The sequence below is a fragment of the Cervus canadensis genome, chromosome 5 (assembly GCF_019320065.1).
Source record: "Cervus canadensis isolate Bull #8, Minnesota chromosome 5, ASM1932006v1, whole genome shotgun sequence".
NCBI classification, from domain to species: Eukaryota; Metazoa; Chordata; class Mammalia; order Artiodactyla; family Cervidae; genus Cervus; species Cervus canadensis.
The window spans coordinates 90,290,633-90,310,183 of NC_057390.1; the positions used below are offsets into that span (position 1 = coordinate 90,290,633).

Below are 19,551 nucleotides of genomic sequence, written 5' to 3' on the forward strand. Positions count from 1 at the left end.
ACACCCTAAAGGTGGAAGAGAGCATTTCTCCCGAAGTGGGAGCGAAGTCCTACCCGCGGCCCGATGGCTCTCTTTTCACTTCAAGGGGCTCTTTGGTCGCCAACCCCGCGCTCTCCTCCAACGCTCGGCTCTGGCCGCCTTCGGCGCGGGGAAGGACGAACCAGCCCCGCAGCACCGGGGTCTCCAGCCGACTGGAGCTACTTTCCGCCTCCTGGCAATCGGGGTTCCTATCCCAGCGCAATTTCAGGGGTCGAAGTCTTCCAGTCCAGCGCTCTTCGTTGTTCGCATCTCGGGCCTCCTGGCTGGCCCCACTCGGACCGGTTAGGGCTGGCTGTTCAGGCTCTGGCCTGGTTCTTGTGGAAGGAGAGTCCATTCGGATCTCCACACCTGGCTCCACCAGCTCAGCCCCAAATAGCCAGTTCCTTGCCTCAGACCTCCCTGGGGGCCAGACAAACAGACACTGCCCAAGCCAGGCCCCGCAGTGACCTTTAGAGGCCAAGGAGGTGGGGAGCAGCAGCGAATCTTCTCTGCTTGGAGTGCGAGAAGAGAAGCCCCAGTGCCTCTGCTTCCAAGCTCTTCTTCCGGAGTTGTACCCACTCAGCCTGTCAGTTCGGTTAGGAGAGGATTTGGATTGGGCCTGTCCTGCATTGGGAGACTTTGAGGGTGCCCATGCACCCCACTCACCCTCTCTCAGGACCTAAGAGGGCCCCAGCCAATGTGGCAGAAGTGGCAGCCCCGCGCTATTTGCCCTGGCCTAAACCTCCGGTTTAAGAATCCAGAGATCACTGGGGTTAGGGGCCGAGAACTCCACCGAGTCTGTGGAGAGGAGTCTGTGTGGAGGGTGACTTTTATAATGGTCATCTTATTCCTTTTCTTGGGGCCCAGCAGAGTGGCTTCTTTAAGAAACAGTTTGGGGAGAGCTTTTGGAGGGCTTGGCTGAAGTAGCCATCCAGTCCCCCAACGAAGCTTGAGCCCTTCGGGAAAAGAGCAGAGGGGACAGGAAGAGGGGGAAGTAAGGAGGAAGGTCTGGCCAGGCCAGCAGCCGGTCCGGGCCTGCGACCGACTTGGGCTGCACGGGCGGACCTGGGTTCTGAGCCCCTTGGATATGGGCCTTTTGGCGTGGAGGAAGCGAACCACACACCCTGGCAGCCACCCCGCTGCGTTTAGGGCTAGCTTGATCCCCCGAGGGAGCTGCGGGTGCGTGCCCGTTTCCCGCGGCGCGGCGGCGGTGGGGTCGCAGGCTGACGCAGGCGCTGCGGTCTCGCGCCTCCCTCCCTCCGCAGACCATGCCGTCCATCAGCAGTGACCGCGCTGCGCTGTGCGCCGGCTGCGGGGGCAAGATCTCCGACCGCTACTACCTGCTGGCGGTGGACAAGCAGTGGCACATGCGCTGCCTCAAGTGCTGCGAGTGCAAGCTCAACCTGGAGTCGGAGCTCACCTGTTTCAGCAAGGATGGAAGCATCTACTGCAAGGAAGACTACTACAGGTAGCCCCCATCTCGGGACCCACCGCCCTGGGGCACCCAGGACCCCTGGTCTCGGATGCAGTCTTGTCCCAAGGGAGGGTTCTCTACGTAGGTTCCCCCCTTCTCCAAGCCAGTACAAATTGGGTGACATCCTTTTTAAGCAACAGTCTGAGGGAACTCTTGGAAAGATCTGTGAAGTGTCGGTGGGGACCCAGAGAAAAGCAGAAGCTGCCCTCTTTTTAGCTTAGACCAAAAATAAGCTTGAACTGGGTACCTTTCTCCCTTTGAAGTTTCTTGGGTCAATTGGAGGGAGCTGAAACAGGGACCCCCAGACCCAGGCAGTCTGGACTGGTGTGGAACAAAGTTGGAAGGAGAGCTGGGGATCAGATTGGGTGCATTTCCGGGTCTTTCCTGGAGATGGGAGTGAAAGCTGGTCAGGATTGAAGAACCGGAATCACCAACAGGCAGGCTCCAGGCTCCTAGGTTCTCCTCTCCTGGTTTAGGGTTAGGTCTGCTTATTTCAGCCCCCCCCCCCCCTTCCCCTGCCTCTGTCTCTTTCTCCCTGTCTCCGTTTCTTAGGAATTAATTACAAAGGTCTGTAGGATGCCCAGGCACTGGTGTGGAGGGCAGGGGTAGAGATTGAGGGACGGATGAATGGGAAGTTTCCCTTACTCCTGAGCAAGGCTTTCCTAGGGCTTGCTCAGACTCTGGGTAAAGTAAAGCCTTTGTAGACACGGAAATGGTTAAGGGAAACTATATTTCAGGGTAGGACCAGATCTGGGCCAAAATCTAGTTCCCTCTTCCCCCATCCTCCAAGTTAAGACCCGGTTGCCCATCTTGAGTGGATTTCTGCCAGTGGTACCAGCGTACCTGGAGGAGGGGTATGGGGAGTACCCAACCGTGTGTCCCCACAGTCCCTCCCTCGATGGTCCCTACAGGCGGTTCTCTGTGCAGCGCTGCGCCCGCTGCCACCTGGGCATCTCGGCCTCGGAGATGGTGATGCGAGCTCGGGACTTGGTTTATCACCTCAACTGCTTCACGTGCACCACGTGTAACAAGATGCTGACCACGGGTGACCACTTCGGCATGAAGGACAGCCTGGTCTACTGCCGCTTGCACTTCGAGGCACTGCTGCAGGGCGAGTACCCCGCGCACTTCAACCACGCCGACGTGGCGGCTGCAGCGGCGGCAGCCGCGGCGGCCAAGAGCGCCGGGCTGGGTGCAGCCGGGGCCAACCCTCTGGGTCTTCCCTACTACAATGGCGTGGGCACAGTGCAGAAGGGGCGGCCGAGGAAGCGCAAGAGCCCCGGGCCTGGGGCGGATCTGGCTGCCTACAACGCTGGTGAGTGCGAGGAGCCTCGAGCGCCCCGACGGGTTGAGGGAAGGTGCATGGCGTCAGAGGCTGAGAGTGAAGTGAATTTCAGTGTGCTGTACATGTTTACTTGCGTCACTGTGGGTACTCCAGGCTTTAGCTTCCCCAGGCCCACCAGATGACCTGGCAGAAGTGACATTAGCTCCCTGGGCCCCAGCCTGTGTGCCCTTGGCTGGAGTGGTCTTGATGCTCTCGGTTTAGTACCTTGAAGCAGAGAAATCTTTTAGAGGGTTTTTGTCTTGGGCCTTTTACCCATTTGGCTGAGCAGAAAGTACAAGTATGGAGAAAGCATGGCAGAGCCGACACCAAACAGGCTGTAGGTTGGTGTGGCTGCGGGAGAGGATCTGGGGCGATGGATGAGCAAGACTGAGTGGCGGGGGTCCCAAGAGAAAGGACTGGTGGTGGCCCGGGGCCACCGAGCTTGGCCTGGCCTGTGGCCAGGTCATGTAAAGTGTGCTGTGGGCGGCAGGCTCGGGAAACTTGGGCCCAGGAGCCTTTTGAGCAAAAGCGAGTTGTAGCGTCCTGCCCGATCCTCCTGCTCCACTAGGTCTCGGTTCCCCCCCACCCCTGGGGTTCTTCTTCCGAGTCCCGGATGACAGCGGGGCGCCGAGATAAGAGCTGCGACCCTCCAAAGCCGGCGCCTCGGGAAGAGACCTGGAAGGCCTGGCTTTGCGCCGGGTTGGGGTGGAGGGCTTGTTTGCATTTCCGGCGTCTTTGAACCCTGGGTCGTTCTGGGAGAGGCTCTGCCCCCTCCCGCATCCCTTCCAGCTCAGGACAGCTGCAGCAGTTCTGAGGCCCGTCAACATCTGCCCGAAGTCTGCACGGCCGGGAAAGGTTTATGACTCCCTGGGCTTCTGAACTTGATAGAGTTTATTTGCAATTACTTTCTTTCTTTCGTTTGTGATAGAATCGGATTCAGAGACTTTGTTTTCTTCCTCCTTTTCCCCTTAGTCTAATGCACAAGTGGAAACAAAACAAAACCAAACCTCTGAACTGTGCGGAGAGGGCTGTGGTGGGGAAGAAGTCAGGATTATTTTCATCTTTAAAAATCTGAGCTGGCATGGGCAGGGAGTGGAGAATGATAGGCCAGTGGGGGTCCCCTATTCGCTCCAACGAAGTTGTTTGTTTGGTGATCGTGGGGCATATGTGTCTTGGTGTGCGGAGCTGGGAGGAAAATACAGCCCCCAGTCTGGTAAATGGTGAGGTGGCTGCAGCGAGGTCTGCAAGGCAGATTTAAGATTTGTTGAAAGCTCTGTGAGAGATGCGGCTCTCCAAAACTTGCATCCCTTGGTCACCCCCAACCCTGAACAGACTACCCTGAGTCCAGATCAGGTTCCCCAAAACAAAGCGGGTCTATTTATCAAGTGCGGTTGGCCTCCAGTAGAAAGCAGCATGCGGGCTGGGCCACAGGACTCGGGATGGGTGGGGAGCGGGATTATGTTTTCCCTGGGCAGACAGGTTTGCAACGGAAAGGCAGACGGTACAGCGATTTATTTGTGCTTTTTGCTGCTCCTCCACCTTCCCTGAGGAGGCCGCGCCACTCAGAGCAAGATGTGGCTGAAGGCTGAGTTTCAGAGAAGCTGGCACCTCTGCAAGTCTGCCCCACGCTTGCTTTCTCCTCCTTTTCTCTTTGGTCCCTTTCTTTTTTTTCTCCTTTCGGGTCTCTAGGCCCCCCTTTCTCTCTCTGCGTGTGTCTCGGGGTTTCTCAGTTCCTGTCTCTTTCTTCATCCTGGTGTTGGTGTCTCTGGCCTTGGCCCCGGCTTTCTAAGCTGGTGGAACCCGAGCAAGGCGCGCCGCTCGTGGCTGTACGGATTGCTTACTCCGGGCTCCCGGGACTAGATTGAGAAAAGTGGGCGCCTCCTCGACAAGCCTCCCACTCCCCTCCCTGCACCCGCTGAAGAGAAAGGGCCACAGTGTGGGCCGCGGGCAGTTGGGACTGGAAAGAGGGCCCCGTGGAGCGTCTGATTTCAGTGGTATGTCCGGGCAAGTGTGTGTGTGTGTGTGTGTGTGCGCGCGCGAGCGTGATTCCGATTGTGAGGACTCGAGCTTGTTGGTGTGAGTGTCCCACACCCAGGGGTCCAGCCACACCGACCCCCTGCAAAGCTCATCGCTGTGGCGGACAGTCGGTGGAGGAGCGGCGGCACCTTACTACCGGGCAGTGAGCTCCGGCAGAGTTGGGAGGGGGCGCCGTCGGTGCGCCCGGCCCTCGCTTAGGGAAGGACAGTTGGAGCGGCGGGGCCCGCAAGGTCGGAAAGTCCTTCCGGGGCGGTGGCCGCCGCGGCTGGTCCTCCTCTGGCAGCCCCGCTGGTTCGAGATCGCAGCTCAGGTTCCGGAGACGGAACTGAAACCTACCCCACCCCGGCCCCGGGCGCGGCAAGGCGGCCGGAGCCGGTCAGGGGCCCGGGCCCTGCGCTTTGCGTCCGAGTTTGCGCGCCGCGGCCACGGGAGTCCCGCGCGGACCGGCCGGATGCCCAGTTCTCCCCTAGCCCCAGCTTTGTGTGTGCATGTGTGTGTGTGTGTGCGCGCGCCTGGCGGCGTAATTACTGATTTGATTCCAATCCATTATTTAGACAATTGAACCTACAATCTCGTCTTTAGTAAAATGAGGCGAAGTCAGATTTGATTACAGGTTCAGTCCCAGCGACAAGAGCTCGAAACCCGATGGGTTAATAACAGATCACGAGTAAATTATTCATGATTTTACGAGCTCTTTAGCTCCATTGAATCGGCCTAATTGAGAGGAAAAAAAAAAAAAAGGAGAGAGAAAGCTTGGTCCTCCCCCTCCCCTCGTCCCCTTGCTCCTCCCCGGATCCGATCCTGGGGAATCTCCACCCGGCCGGGAAGCTGGGAGCCAGAGTGAGGGGACCTGGGGCAGCAACCGAATCTGGGCCCAACAGCTGCTCCTTTGCCCCTAGTGCCGTCTCCTGCCCCTGCTGCTGGCCTGCCTGGGCCTCCCTACCTTGGGCCGAATTCTTTTCTGCCCTCCCCTCTTTTTCCCTCCTTCCCCTTTTCATCCCTACCCTGCCTGTAGCGGCTTTGAAAAAGCCACGCCAAAGGGACCCGGCCTGCCCAAGACCGGGGATTCAGTTCCTTAACCTGGACCCTTCACCACACCGCATCCCTACTGTTTCTGGGCCTTGGTGACCCCTCTGGCTCTCTCTGTGTCTCTCCTGATTTTTTTCTGTCTTTGTAACTGTCTGTCTCTGGTTCTTCCATATCCACTGCTTTCTTTTTCTCTGCCTCTCCTCTCTTTTTTCCTGGCTCTGTCCATCTTTCCCGGTCCCCCCCCCGCCCCACCTCTCCTTTTCTCTCCATTCTCTCTTTTTTCTACATCTGTCTCTTTTTCTCCTTTCTCTGCCCTTTCCTTCTCCCTCCCCCAACCACCATCCCCGCCCCCCCATCTAGGCCGAGCTCAGGGCACGTCCCTTGGGTGCGTGGGGCGCCAGGGTCCCCATGGAGCTCATTAACAGCAGCAAGGCCCAGGCGGGGGCTGGGCGGAGGAATGGGCCCAGAGATCCCCTGTGGGGAGGCCTGCCCTACCCCCCCCAACCCCCCCAACCCCCCCCCCCCGTGGGCTGGGGACTAGGGGCTAGAAGAGGGTCTCTCCCCACAGCGGGGGGCCAGGGCAGTTTCCATGGATCCCATTTGGAGTCATTCTCTGATCCCCTTTAAATTGCTGGATCCCCATTCTTTACTCTGGGTGCTCTCAGGGAGAGTAAAGCCCAGCTGGAGAACTTGGGCGCCTGGTTGCCTGTTGGAAGGGGCCTTTAGGAGGTGTAGCCACTTGCTGACAACTTCAAGGTTAGGGATAAGACCTGCATCTTGCACACTTTTTCTGCAAGGGATTACTCCTCAGTTGGGCAGGGGAGGAGTAGGCCACCAGGGGAGCAGGAGTGCTTCTGAGGTAGTATTGCCAGATTAAATGCAGGACTTCCAGTTAAGTTTGAATTTTGGGTAAGCGATAAATAATTTTTTTTAGTGTAAGTGTATCCCATACAACATTTGAATTTTAAAGGAAAAATACATTTTTTTAGTGTAAGTGTATCCCATACGATGTTTGAATTTTAATTCAATGAATAATTTTTTTAGTATAAGTGTATACAGTGCAATATTTGAGTTTTTGGCAAACAACAGATTAGTTTTCAGTATAGGTATGTCCCATGCAGTATTTCAGATATCATTCTAAGAAATTGTTCATTGTTTATGTGCGATTCAAATTTAACTAGACAACCTGTATTTTTATTTGCTAAATCTGCAGCTCTATTATGGGCATGTGATGAAATAGGAGATATATTCCCAGCTGCCCACTTTAGGGGGGACTGAATTAATCTCCTATGAGACACTCCCCAAAGTAAGATCTTATATGTGGGATGGCTCAGGATGTATTGAGGGGATCTTGGAGAGGGGTCCTGCATGTCCCCACCAGGTTGCTAAGCAACTTTCTGAGGCCTGAGGTTTCCATCCCTGTCCCCCACCCCCAGTGCCTTGCAGGCATTGGCAGCCCCAGCTGGGCCCCTTCTGGATAGGGACACGCTCCCCAAAGAGTCGTGCTTCATCTCTGCCAGCCTTTGTGGTGCAGGGGAAAGAAACACCAAGGAGGCGAGAACTGCAGTGTTGAATCTGCGCTCAGCCTTAACCAATGGCGTGACTTCATTTCCCTTCATGTTCGTTTCCTCATCTTTAAAATGGGGTGAATAGCAATAGTCACCTCCTGGAGCAGTAGTGAAGCCCTCCCCTCCTCCCCATGTATGTAGGGCCAAAGGCTTACACTGGGTGTAGAATACATGTTAATTTCTTCCTCCAACTTCCTTCCCTTTCTGGCTAAGTACTGTGCCGCTCTTCGAAATTTCCAAAGATTGCTTAACCTCTCTGCCTCATTCATCTCATTTGTAAAACTGGGAAGCCGCTGTCTCACAGGGCAGTGGTGAGGATGAAGCTACAAACTACAGTTTCCAACCTCCAGCCCAGCGCCTCCGGCCCAGGGCTAAGGGGTCCTGCAGTACTTTGGGTGTGGGAGTGGAGAGATGAAAGCGAGCAGAGGGTTTGGAACATGAGTGGAAGTCTATGACTTCTAGGTGCCTGCCCCTGACACTGTGTGGGGGCAAGGGGTGGGGAAGACTGCAGACTGCATTTCTCCTTAGGAGTTCGGGGAGAAGTGGGAAGATAATGGGCCTGCTGTGTCCGAGGTAGAATGATTTCCCTTTAGGAGCCTCAGTTTCAACATCTGTAAAAAGGGAGGAAATAATGCTTGGCTTAAAAGGTTGTTTTGAGGATGAAAATTTGCATGTAAAGCCCATTAGCACATCTTGTGGAGTTGAATGTCATTGACAAGTTGTTGTCATTACTATTTTTATTGTAACACGATGGCTCAGAATGTTTTTTGGAGTCTCCTAGAGCTGGGTTTGAATCCAGCATTTCCTAGCTGAGAGACCCGGGGTAAATGGCTCGACCTCAAATTCCCCTATAAATCTATAAAATGGGATAATATCTCCATCTCAGTGGGGTGCGGCACCCGCAGTGTGGTCCTGAGGCTAGAAACATTTGGCGGAGCGTGGGGATGGGTGTGGACTTCCAGTGTAGTGGGGGGGCCGGGCCAGGAGGTTCACCTTCGGCTTCTGCCTTCCCTCCCCAGCCCTGAGCTGCAACGAGAACGACGCGGAGCACCTGGACCGAGACCAGCCATACCCGAGCAGCCAGAAGACGAAGCGCATGCGCACCTCCTTCAAGCACCACCAGCTTCGGACCATGAAGTCTTACTTTGCCATTAACCACAACCCCGACGCCAAGGACTTGAAGCAGCTCGCGCAAAAGACAGGCCTCACCAAGCGGGTTCTGCAGGTCAGCCGGGCCGGGGCTAAGGGTGGGGGCCTCGGTGGCGTCAGGACCTGAGGAACCTGTGAGGTGGAACCCCACAGCGGCTGTGGGCTGCGGAAGGACCTTCCGTTCTATGTCTGCCTATCTGTTTATCTTTCCCTGTTCTTTTTCTCCATCTTTCAGTCTATCTCTGGCTGTATTTCACGCTTCCCCACACCCCCACCCCCGCCCCCGCAACTCTGAGGTCTTCTCTCTCCTTCCGTTTCTGTTTTGTGTCCGTGTGTCCCGCTGTCCTTTGTCTACACAGTCTCTTTTCTTTCTTGTAAGCAATTCTTAGTTGCTATTTATTACTCAAGTGACACACAAACATGTTCATGTTGTAAAAGGTTCAAGCATTTCAGATAAATCCAGAGCTCCCCTCCCCACCCTGGCCCCTTATACCGCGATGCCCGTCCAAGGCAACTGCTGTTAGCCGTTTGCTCCTTCTGCTGCTTGCTCCCTGCTTGCTCTCTAGTTTCTCTCTTTCTTTCTGTCTCTGGATTTTCCTTCTGTTTCTTTGTTGTTTCTTAGACTCTCCCAGAAGCAAGGTTTGGTAAGGGAGAGGGATTAGGGCAGATCCCCTGGGTGGAAGTAGATGGGTGCCTCTGAAACTGCAGCGTTGCTCTTGTATGTGAGTGTGCTCTCTTGATAGAGTGGATCCAGAGCTTTTACCAGATTTCCTAAGGGTCCGTCCATCCCCTCAGAGATGTTAAGAACCTCCTTTGGGGAGTCCAGGGTGACCCAAATTCGTGACGGTGTCCTGGATCACCAATTTTTAAATCTTCAGCTCCTCCTCTTACTCATTTCTGTGATCCGGGGCCTTAAATCACTTAACCCCTCTGAGCCTCAGTTTCCTTATATATGAAATGGGCACAAAAATTATCTACACTACAGGAGCTATTGAGATAATGCCAAGTGCCCATCAGGGTAGCTGGCACTTAACCACTCAGTGGATGGTGGGTGAGCGTAACATTAACTAGATTCATCAGTTAACATATTATAAATAGTTAATAGTATAAACGATTATTCTGGTGGCTAGAATTCAATTTCCCCATCTGTATAATAAGGTGGGAGAATATCTCCCTTTATAGCCAGTGTAACCAGGTTATTCCTCAGACCATGTGGTTGTAGGGATAATAATGCACATTTTGAGGTAGGAAAATCGAGAGAAGACGTGATCTGACTGTGGTCTCACAATAGGAGGAGTGGTGCTGGGATTTGAGTGCAGACCAGTCAGACCCAACTTCCAGCCCCCAAGTCTTTGAGGACGGAGGGCCCCGGGGTGGGTGGCAACACCGGTGGGTGAGGGGTCATGACGACCCTGAAGGCTGTGAAGCCACCCTGTTTTCCAGCGAGTCTGTTAGGACTTTGGGAAAAAAAAAAATTGGGGGGGGGGTGACAGAGGTGGCCGGAGGGGACTGTGACGCCGGTGAGGATCCACAGGTCTCCGGAGACCGTGGAATCCGGGCGCTCAGCGCGGCGCACCACGAGTGGGGTCTGGGGCAGCTTGGTCTCGCCAGTTCGGTGACGTAGCGGAGGGACCTGAGGGCCCGCCAATGGGACGCCGTTGCGCCTCTTGGGCCCGCCCCTCTCCCCCTCCCTCCAGAGCTCCGCGAACCTCGCGGTTGCGTTTGGGTCCGCGTTGCCCAAGGGTTTCTCTGGCCCAGGCTCGAGAAGAGGCTGGGACCCTGCCGCGGCCCGGCTTGTTGGGGTCTCGGGTCCCGCTGGTCCATTTCCCTCGGACTTTTCCTTTTGGGGGTTAGATCAGAGGACCCTCCTTGGTGCCCCCTCTGTTCTTCAGCCCTGGGGAAATTTGGACTGAGGATCTGCAGTCGCCACCTTCTCTCTGGTTAGTAGTCCTTCCTTTCTAAGATGCCCTTATGGTGAATTGGTGAATCCCATCTTTCCATCGAAAGGATCCGTGAATCAAGCCCTTGGAGCAGGCAGGGGCAGGAACAGGGACTTGAAGTCAGGCAGAGCTGGTTCCCTTCTGCCTCTCTACTCAATTGGCTGTGTGTCTTGGACAAACTAATTACCTCTCTGAGCCATAGCTTTCTCATCTGTAAAATAGGCACCATTAGGGTGCACACACCTCCACACTTAATCCAGATTAAATGAAATAAAGAGTAAGCACCTGTAGTTGAGTCTGAATGTGGAGTGAGGAGCCAGTCTCTCTTGGCCTTAGTAAGGCAGGTGGCTTGATTTAGGAGTGCATTGCATTTCCAGCATAGTTACCGCTCATCTGACCAAATACCTATTGACATCAGGCCCTGGGGACCCAGAGATGGATGAGCCACAGCCCTGGCCCTGAAGAATTTCAGCTGTTAGGCATCAAGACTGACCCACGATCAGTTTCCCCATAGTGTGATCAATTGGGAGGAGAGGGATTCTGTGGAAGACCAGGGGAGAGACCAGTTATCTACCCTATGTGTAAGGAAAGGTTCACCTGGGTGACCTGGGTCTAGGCTTGCTCCTCCTCCCCTAGAATCCTGAGCTAGGGCTGTAAGCACCTGCATGCCCTCTCCACATGGGGACTGGTAAGAGCCAGGACATGGGTCTAGTTGAGAGAGAGAGAACCACTGACAGTTATGGTATGTCTACTAATCAATATATGCTTGAGTGGTCTCCTGTGTCTACTATGTGTTAAAAGGCTCGTGACATACATTTACTCATCAGGTCCTCACTATCAGGCATCATGATCCCTTCTCCTCCACTGTACAGATGAGAACATTGAGGCCCAAATGATTTTCACTTGCCCCAGGTCACACTTTGCTGGTAAGTAGCAGAGCTGGATCCAAATCCAGGCCCATCTAATCAATGGGCATTGCTCCTTCTCTTCTAAGCCAATCCAACAGAGACTGCCTCTTAGTACCATTAGAGCCTGAACATCGCTGGGGTGGACAGTCGTACCTGAAGGGCACATTGGACCACTGTTCTCCCTCCTTCCCTTTCTCCCAGTCTCCTGTACAAATCCTTAATATTCCCTAATGGCACAATGGGTGATGCTTATGCAGCAGTTTGCGAAGCATTGTCTTTCCAGTCACTCATCTATCTCCCTTACCTTGATATTTTCCTGCTCATTTTGCAGATGAGAAGCTTAAGAACTAGTGAGATGAAGTGATTTACTTGAGGATACAGGAACCAGTATTGGCAGGGTGGGGCCCTCTCCCAAGTGTTGTGACTACTGATGGGCCAGCTGGGGGCAGTTTGGGGCAAAGCAGCCAGTGTGGCTTTGAAAGGTAACACCTTTCTGACATATCAGCAATGTGATTTGGACACTTTAACTTCTCTCAGAGCCCGATTCCTTGTCTTTGAAGTGCAGATAATAATAGTTTGCACCTTGAGAATTCCTGAGGATTGAGACAATGAATTGGAAGGCTCCAGCATGGTGCCTGCTGCTACAAAGTAGGTGCCCATGAAATGGTTTCTCATCACTGGCTACGCCAGCTTAATGGTGCTAGGCCTTGGGTGCCCCCTGCAGGTTGTGGTCTGCATGGTGGGGCAGGTTGAGGTTGAGGCTGTGTTCCCAGAAGTAGATGATGTGGGTCCCTGGGGGGGAGGGTGGGGGGTGTCTGTGTGTATCTAGGGGTTCTGGGCTGTTACTGAATCTGTAATACATAAGCACCATCAACATGGCAGGCCTGGGGTGCAGTATCCCTGCCGGAATTTGAAGCTGATATGAGGTCCAGACTCAGCCCTCCCACTGACTCCCTGTGGTCATGAGCAAGTGACTTACCTCTCTGAGCTTCAGCTGTAAAATGATGATAACAATACTTCACTAGGTGGTTGCAAGGAGTAAATAAGATGACATGATGGGTAATTTATAAAGTATATATTAGGGACTCAACGCATACTATATTTCATACGCGTTTACCTAGCAGAGTTGTCTACCATTCCCTTTTGCACACATTTAAAAGTTTAATTATCTTCATTTTGCAGATGAGAAAACTGAGGTTCAGAGAGGCTAAAATCCTTGCACTGAGTCTCACAGCTAGTAAGTGATGAGAGGAGTCAAACCAGGATCGGTCTGATGGCAGAGCTTTTCTAGTATAGCATAGTATAGCGATTGAGATTCTCAGCGCCCCCTCCCCTTGGATCTAGTTGCTGAATGCAGCAGTGTGTGTGTGTCACTCAGTCGTGTCCAACTTGTTTTGACCCCATGGACTGTCGCTCGCCGGGCTCCTCTGTCCATGGAATTCTCCAGGCAAAAATACTGGAGCAGGTTGCCATTTCCTCCTCCAGGGGATCTTCCCCACCCAGGGATTGAACCTGGATCTCCTGCATTGCAGGTGGATGCTTTACTGTCTAAGCTATTAGGGAAGCCCCGAATGCGGCAGTACAGAAGGGAGATGAGGGAAGGAGTGAGCCGTAGATGCCACGTCTTGGTAGGAAAGTGGGAATTCTGTTGTAAAGCCCTAGGGGCAGAAAATGTGCTCAGAATTGTCACTACCAACAGCAGGACAGCCTTAATACTTGTCACCAGTCGGCAACGTGACTGGGAGACAGAATGGCCTCTTGGACAGAGAGGTCCATTAAGACGTTAAACTTTACCAATTCTTGGAGACCATTCCTCAGCACATCCATGCACCTCTGTGTTGCCTCTTTTTTCTCCTGGACAGGGGTCAGGAAGGCAGAATATTAAGATGCCATAGGCTTGGGGAAGGGGCTGGTGAGCTGATGGATTTGGAAGGGTGAGGGTTTCCCTAGGGGTTCCTGGGGTGACTTTGAAGGAAAATACATTTTAACAATCAACATTCTTTAGATGACATTAGTCATCACTAACCTGTGTGAGAGCTCAAGACGCGAGGATACGAGCTTTCCTCTGTTCACTCACTTCAACACACACACTGACCTGCCGTGTTCTGGGCAGGGCATGAGGTACTGAGTATTCTGCGGTGACCCCAGCAGTGAACAGGCCTGGCTGGAAGTGCATGGTCCAGAGGGGAGACAATGTCCAGCAAGGTAGTGTATAAATAATTAAAATGGTGATAAGATTGAGCTCTGTATTTTTCTGTGTATTTGAAATACCTCATAGTTAAAATATCTTTTAAGTGATTCCAGGACCAGATAAGTTTGGGGTAGGCTACAGACTGACCGAGTTCTCTTGGCGATCAGAGTACATTGGCACTAGTACAGGCATTGAGAAATCTTGAGGAGATTCAACATTGTCTAATCCAACATTTCCCAAATGTTTTTGGCCACAGAGCCCTTATTTAACTCTTGACAAAAATAAAATAGAAGTGCTAGGATGGAAAAATAGGGGTGCAACGAGAGCATAAATGTGAGGACCTGACCTGGGGAGGGAGGTAGTCAGCAGTGGCTTCACCAAGGAGGTGAGGTTTAAACTAGGACTTCAGGTCATTGAGCCTCAGCTTCCCCACCTGTAAAATGGGGAGAGTGAACATTGTTCTGCCCGTCATTTGCACAGGACTATAGGGAGTGTTTGATCTGGTAACGGACGGCTGAAGATGGATGGAATTTTATAGGTGGTTTGGTCCAGATCTCCCATTTTAGAAGAAAGGAAACTGAAACCCATAGATGTAGAGTGACTTGTCCAAGGCCTCACAGCAAAGTAGTTGTAGCCCTGGAGCTGGAATCAAGGGATCATGATGTCCAGTCCACTGCTCACATTTTTTATTCTTTCAAGAAAACTTTCCTTAAAGTTTATAAAGTAATAGCCCCACCATACAGGAAGGTTAGAAAAATAGAGGGGAAAATTACCCTTATTTGGACACAGGAAACCAGTGATCCAGATGTACAGTTTGGAGGTCAAGTAGTGGATGGGGGTATGGGCCCAGCCTGCAGGGACTCACCTCTCAGCTCTACCTCTTTGGCTGGACTGTGGGCCTCAGGCTCCTCACCTGACCATGATATTAGTGTCAACCTTATATGGCACTAACCGGGGTTCACATGTGTAAAATGCTTAGAACATTGCTTGGCCGTTGCCTTGTGAGTGGATAATACTGGTGGTTATTACTTGCTTTATGAAGTTATGATACCAGAGGATATGATTTATTATTCTCTTTTCCCTCACGTAACATTCATCGCTTCCCTGGTGCCTCAGTTGGTAAAGGATCTGCTTGCAGTGCAGGAGACCTAGGTTCTATCCCTGGTTTGGGAAGATCCCCTAGAGGAGGGCATGGCTACCCACTCCAGTATTCTTGCCTGGAGAATTCCATGGACAGAGGAGCCTGGCGGGCTACAGTCCATGGGGTCACAAAGAGTCGGACACGACTGAGCGACTAAGCACACACCTCCCAACATTCATCATAAGACGTTTCCTCTGCAACTGCGTGGAGTGGCTGGGTCCTGACTTCCACTTGTCCCATCTTTGGCCACATGCTCTGCGTGCAGCCATTAGTTTTGATGTCATGAAAAAATGCCAGTGGACATTTGGGGGCTTGAAGCTTTGGTCTTCTGGCTGGTTTCCTTAGCGGTGGCCCTGGAGGGGATCTGTGGGGCAAAGAGGGTTTCCCACTGCCCCTCCTGGCCTCCTTGATGAAAGAATCCTGAAGAAGGGGATTTGTGAGGCAAAGCACAGCCTGCAAGGCCAGTGGGTATCTGAGGAGGGGGCACGCAGCCATATGGGCTACCTCATTCACCTGGGACTTAGGCACCGACTGAGGCACCCCCCACCCCCCCCAGAGATGAAGAGGGAGAGCTGAGTGGGTAGAGCAGGTCTTCTTCCTTGTTGCGGTTGCCCTGGAGTCACAGCCTGTTAGCACCCCCAAGAGGCCATAGAGATGGTGTAGTGTGGATCAGCCCGCTTCCTGTATAGACAGGGAAATGAGGCAGACCCCGAGGTAGCAGACTTGCACAGGTCACTTGGTTGGTCAGTGGCAGAAGCACAACTGGAGCTACGAAGTTAGAACCTGCGCCCTTTCCACTGCATTACAGTTGCTTCTCTGTTTACTCACTCGCTTATTCATTCATTTATTCATTCACTTGCTGACTCACTCTGGATCATGTGGCAGGGAGAGCATGGACTTTTTAATGGCAGATCATCCTGAATCCTAACCTCTGCTTGGCCTCTGTGTGACCTTGGGCAAGTGACTTTGCCTCTCTGAGCCTCCTCTCTGGTTTTCAGTCTATAAAATGGGGATAATGACAGTACTCCCCTACTTGGCCAGTCATGGAGATAAGCTGTGATGGTGCATGTTAGGGGAGGGACCGGTGCCTGGCACGAAGAGGTCTGTAAATGTTATCTGTTAGTATTATTATTAACTCAGAGTGTGTGACTTGACTCTTCATCTTTGCCAGTCCCTGTGTGATATCCCCAGGGACATGAAGATGGCTTAGACAGGGTCCCTGTTCTAATATCCTCTTGGGAGAGGATTAAAAAAAAAAAATACCACAGAGAATTCTGGTGACGCCTGGCTTAGGGTGAGAAACAAACTCCGCATAAACCCCCACAGCAACTGGCTTTTGCTTGAGTTGTTGACTTTCATTACAGATTCCCAGTGCCTCAGATCCAGTAAACCAGAGAAGGCTGTTGTGAAAGATGGTGTCATTGTTTACAAACCACTGCTAGGGGCAACGCCGGAGCAATAGCAAACAGCCAGCAACTAACTGGTTCCAGCCCTTCCCAAGGGCTTGGAGCTCCAGATCAATGGGCGATGCACTGCCCGCCCCGGGCTTCCAGCTCCTGCTCCTGCTTGGAGAGTCAGACTCACAGGGCACTCACAGGGCCACACACGCTTAGGATAGGATGATGGCAAGAGCATCAAGGCTCCAGCCTTCTTCATCCCCTTCATCTGCAATGACACTTTGGGGGAGTCGACTTCTCTCTCTGAGGTTGCTGGGGACTTCCTCCATCATTTTCTCTGTTGGTCGTTCTCTGGCCCAGACAGACACACAGGCTCACCTCTGCAGATTTCTGTGGACTGGGCAGGGAAGAGGGCCCCACCCCAAGCAGTGCCTCTGGAGGCTGGTCTTAGAAGCACTGTCCTTGTTTGCGAGCCCCCCGAAGAGGTGATGGGCTTGCTTTGGCAGAAGGCCAGGGGAAAATGTGCTTTCTTCCTGGAAAGATCCAGTGTGCAGGGGTGAGAGCTTTGTTTCCCAACCTCACAGTGGCCGTCTCTCTCTTTACCCCAGGATTCTTGAGGCCGTGCTTTTAAATTGAGCCCAAGTGGTATCAGGCCACCAAAAAGAAGGGTTGGAGGCCACAGGCCCCTCTCTCTGAGGTGGTCCCCAGGGTAGGGTGGGGCCAGGAGTTGGCCCTTCCCATCCCTGTCTGAGACACTGGGAAGACAGGCAAATGCAGGCACATCTGGAAATATGCAACTGGACACCCCAGAATCTGTAAAATTCCCTAAGCCCCTTTGTTTTATGGGGAGGTTTCTGGCGGGTGTTTTCCTCACGCAAAGGGAAGTGAAGGCGCCCAGCCCTTTGGCATTTTTTTCTTTGGGAGCTAGAACCTCCGACCCCCCCTAGATTCTCTAGGCTTCTCCCAAAGTATTTTGAGGACCTCAGGGTACAGTAGGATCTGTCTGTGCAGTTTGCTAGTAGTGGGGGGCGCTGCTGTGTGGACAAGTTTTGATGCTTCGTGTGTACAGGCTCGTGTGCAATGGCATGGGCGTGGATGTGTGCCTGTATCTGCGCCAAGGGAAAAATGAAAGCAAACCCATATTCTCTCTCTTGGGCATTCTTTTCATACCAAGCTCAGTAACTGCCCCTATCCTCCCCCATGAAGGACGCTGGGATGAGGGCAGGTTGGGAGAGGGGGATCTTTAATCGGGCAGTTGTTCCCACCCTGCCCGGAGACCTGAAACCCAGTGGTCCAGGGTGCCTTCTCCACGTGATGGTGACGGGGATTAGTAGTGGTATCGTTTACTGAATTGAGGCCTGTGTGTTCTTTACACCCATTCTGGTATTTCCCAGACTTACCATGAAAACCTTGAAAATTGGTACCAACAAGGAGTTGTGGGATCTTTTGCCTGCTTAAAGTCGACTGCTGAGAAAAATCTCTCAACCATGGTGAAAAATGATGGAAATCTGGTTTGTGCGAATCTTCCAGAACAGAAGAGAAATGCAGCCTGAGCCACATACATAATTTTACATGGAAAATGTCCCAGTACCTTTGTTAAAACAAAAAGAAACTTGTAAAATTAATTGTAAGGCTATATCTTGTTTGGCCCAATTTGTCCAATAGAAAATATATTCATGAAAATAAAAGTGACCACTGAGATATTCTACCTCCTTCTGATATGGTTCTACGATTCTGATATATGGTTCTCAGCTACAGACCAGCCGTTTAAGGGCTCATTTGAAGTGCTGGGTGGCCACATGTGGCTAGTGGCTAAGATATTGGAGAAAGGGGCTGAGCTCTGGAATCTTCTAACAGAAGGGGAGACCCCCATTACAGGCAGTTTGAGGAAAGGATGTTTTTATTAAGAACAAAGTATTGCCAGCCAGACCTTTAAAAAAAAATTTTTTTTTTTTAATTTCTTTGGCTGTGTTGTGTCTTAGTTGGAGCACTGGGGCTCAATTAATGTCCTGAGGCATGAGGGACCCTGGCTCCCCAACCAGGGATCAAACAAGTGTCCCCTGCATTGGAAGGCTGATACCCCCAGGGAAGTCCCTAGCCAGACTTTTAAATAAATCCCCAGCCCCACCGCCATTCGGGCAGAACCCCCATGAGCATCTCTGGGTTAAACCGTGGGGGCGATGCTCTGCCCATCTCCTGGTCCTGCCCGCCCCGCCTTCCTCTGACCAAGCCTTCCCTCTCCCCCACGCAGGTCTGGTTTCAGAACGCCCGGGCCAAGTTCAGGCGCAACCTCTTACGGCAGGAAAACACGGGCGTGGACAAGTCGACGGAGGCGGCGCTGCAGACAGGGACTCCGTCGGGGCCGGCCTCGGAGCTGTCCAACGCCTCGCTCAGCCCCTCCAGCACGCCCACCACCCTCACAGACTTGACTAGCCCCACCCTGCCGACTGTGACGTCCGTCTTAACTTCTGTGCCTGGCAACTTGGAGGGCCACGAGCCTCACAGCCCCTCGCAAACGACTCTTACCAACCTTTTCTAATGACTCTCGCCCCGCCCCCACCTCTGCCCCCGCCCCACAATTTCTTTAAAAAAGAAATTATCTTTAGTTGAATTCCAAGTGTATTTTAAAATAGAGGCTTTGAGCAACTAACTAACCACATTTTAGGATCTCGCCTGGAAACTGAGGAAGAAAATAATTGCGCCCACCCACCCCCGGCTGACACAGCTCTTTGGACTGGAATTACTTGGAAGATCTATCTGCAACACAACATTTGTGTCACTGTACAGTTTTGTGGACTGAGCGAGGAAAAACAACAAATAATTTAAGTTGGCTAGAGCTTCTGTATTTTCAAAGACTGCCACGTGCCTTAGGAATACTGTTTTATCTCCATACTTTGGATGACTTGTTCATTTTTTTCTCTCCCTCTTTTTCTCTGTATATTTATGACCAGAGCAAAAATGTAAAAAAAGAAAAAAAAAAAAAGAAAAAAAAAGTTTGTTACTTTGAATAGTCCTAAACAGAAAAAAAAAAAAAAAGGAAAAAAATCAAACCCCCTCCAACGGTCGCTTTGTTGTTTTAGAATTTTAAGGTGGAAGTCTGTTCGAATATCAGAATTTGTAAAATCTAACCAGTAATAAAACCACTTATTGAAACTAGTTGGTGCTTCTTCTGTTGAGTGAGGTGTGAAATTCACAGGACTTAAAAAAAGTCTTACTGAAGCCCAGAGATAAATTCCAAAGTCTTCCCCTCTGTATCTATGATATTTAATTATAATAATTTATAAATATTTATTTATAATATTTGTGGGGTCCCTCTTTGTGCCAGACTTTGGGCTGCTTGTTGGGATCCAGAGATGAAGTAGACACAATCCTGCC

The 19,551-nt window shown here is 52.1% G+C and overlaps 1 protein-coding gene across 3 annotated transcripts in view; it reads left to right on the forward strand.

Moving 5' to 3' along the window:
• Window positions 1-19,332, forward strand: part of LHX2 (LIM homeobox 2) — a 32,577-nt gene extending 13,245 nt beyond the window's left edge. For all 3 annotated transcript variants that reach the window (XM_043469518.1, XM_043469519.1, XM_043469517.1), the window contains exons 2-5: window positions 1,284-1,486; window positions 2,404-2,807; window positions 8,470-8,675; window positions 18,428-19,332. In XM_043469518.1, coding sequence (XP_043325453.1) covers window positions 1,287-1,486; window positions 2,404-2,807; window positions 8,470-8,675; window positions 18,428-18,715 — 1,098 coding nt within the window. In that variant the 5' untranslated portion in view covers window positions 1,284-1,286 and the 3' untranslated portion in view covers window positions 18,716-19,332. The remainder of the gene's footprint in view (window positions 1-1,283; window positions 1,487-2,403; window positions 2,808-8,469; window positions 8,676-18,427) is intronic.
• Window positions 19,333-19,551: the final 219 nt, after the last annotated feature.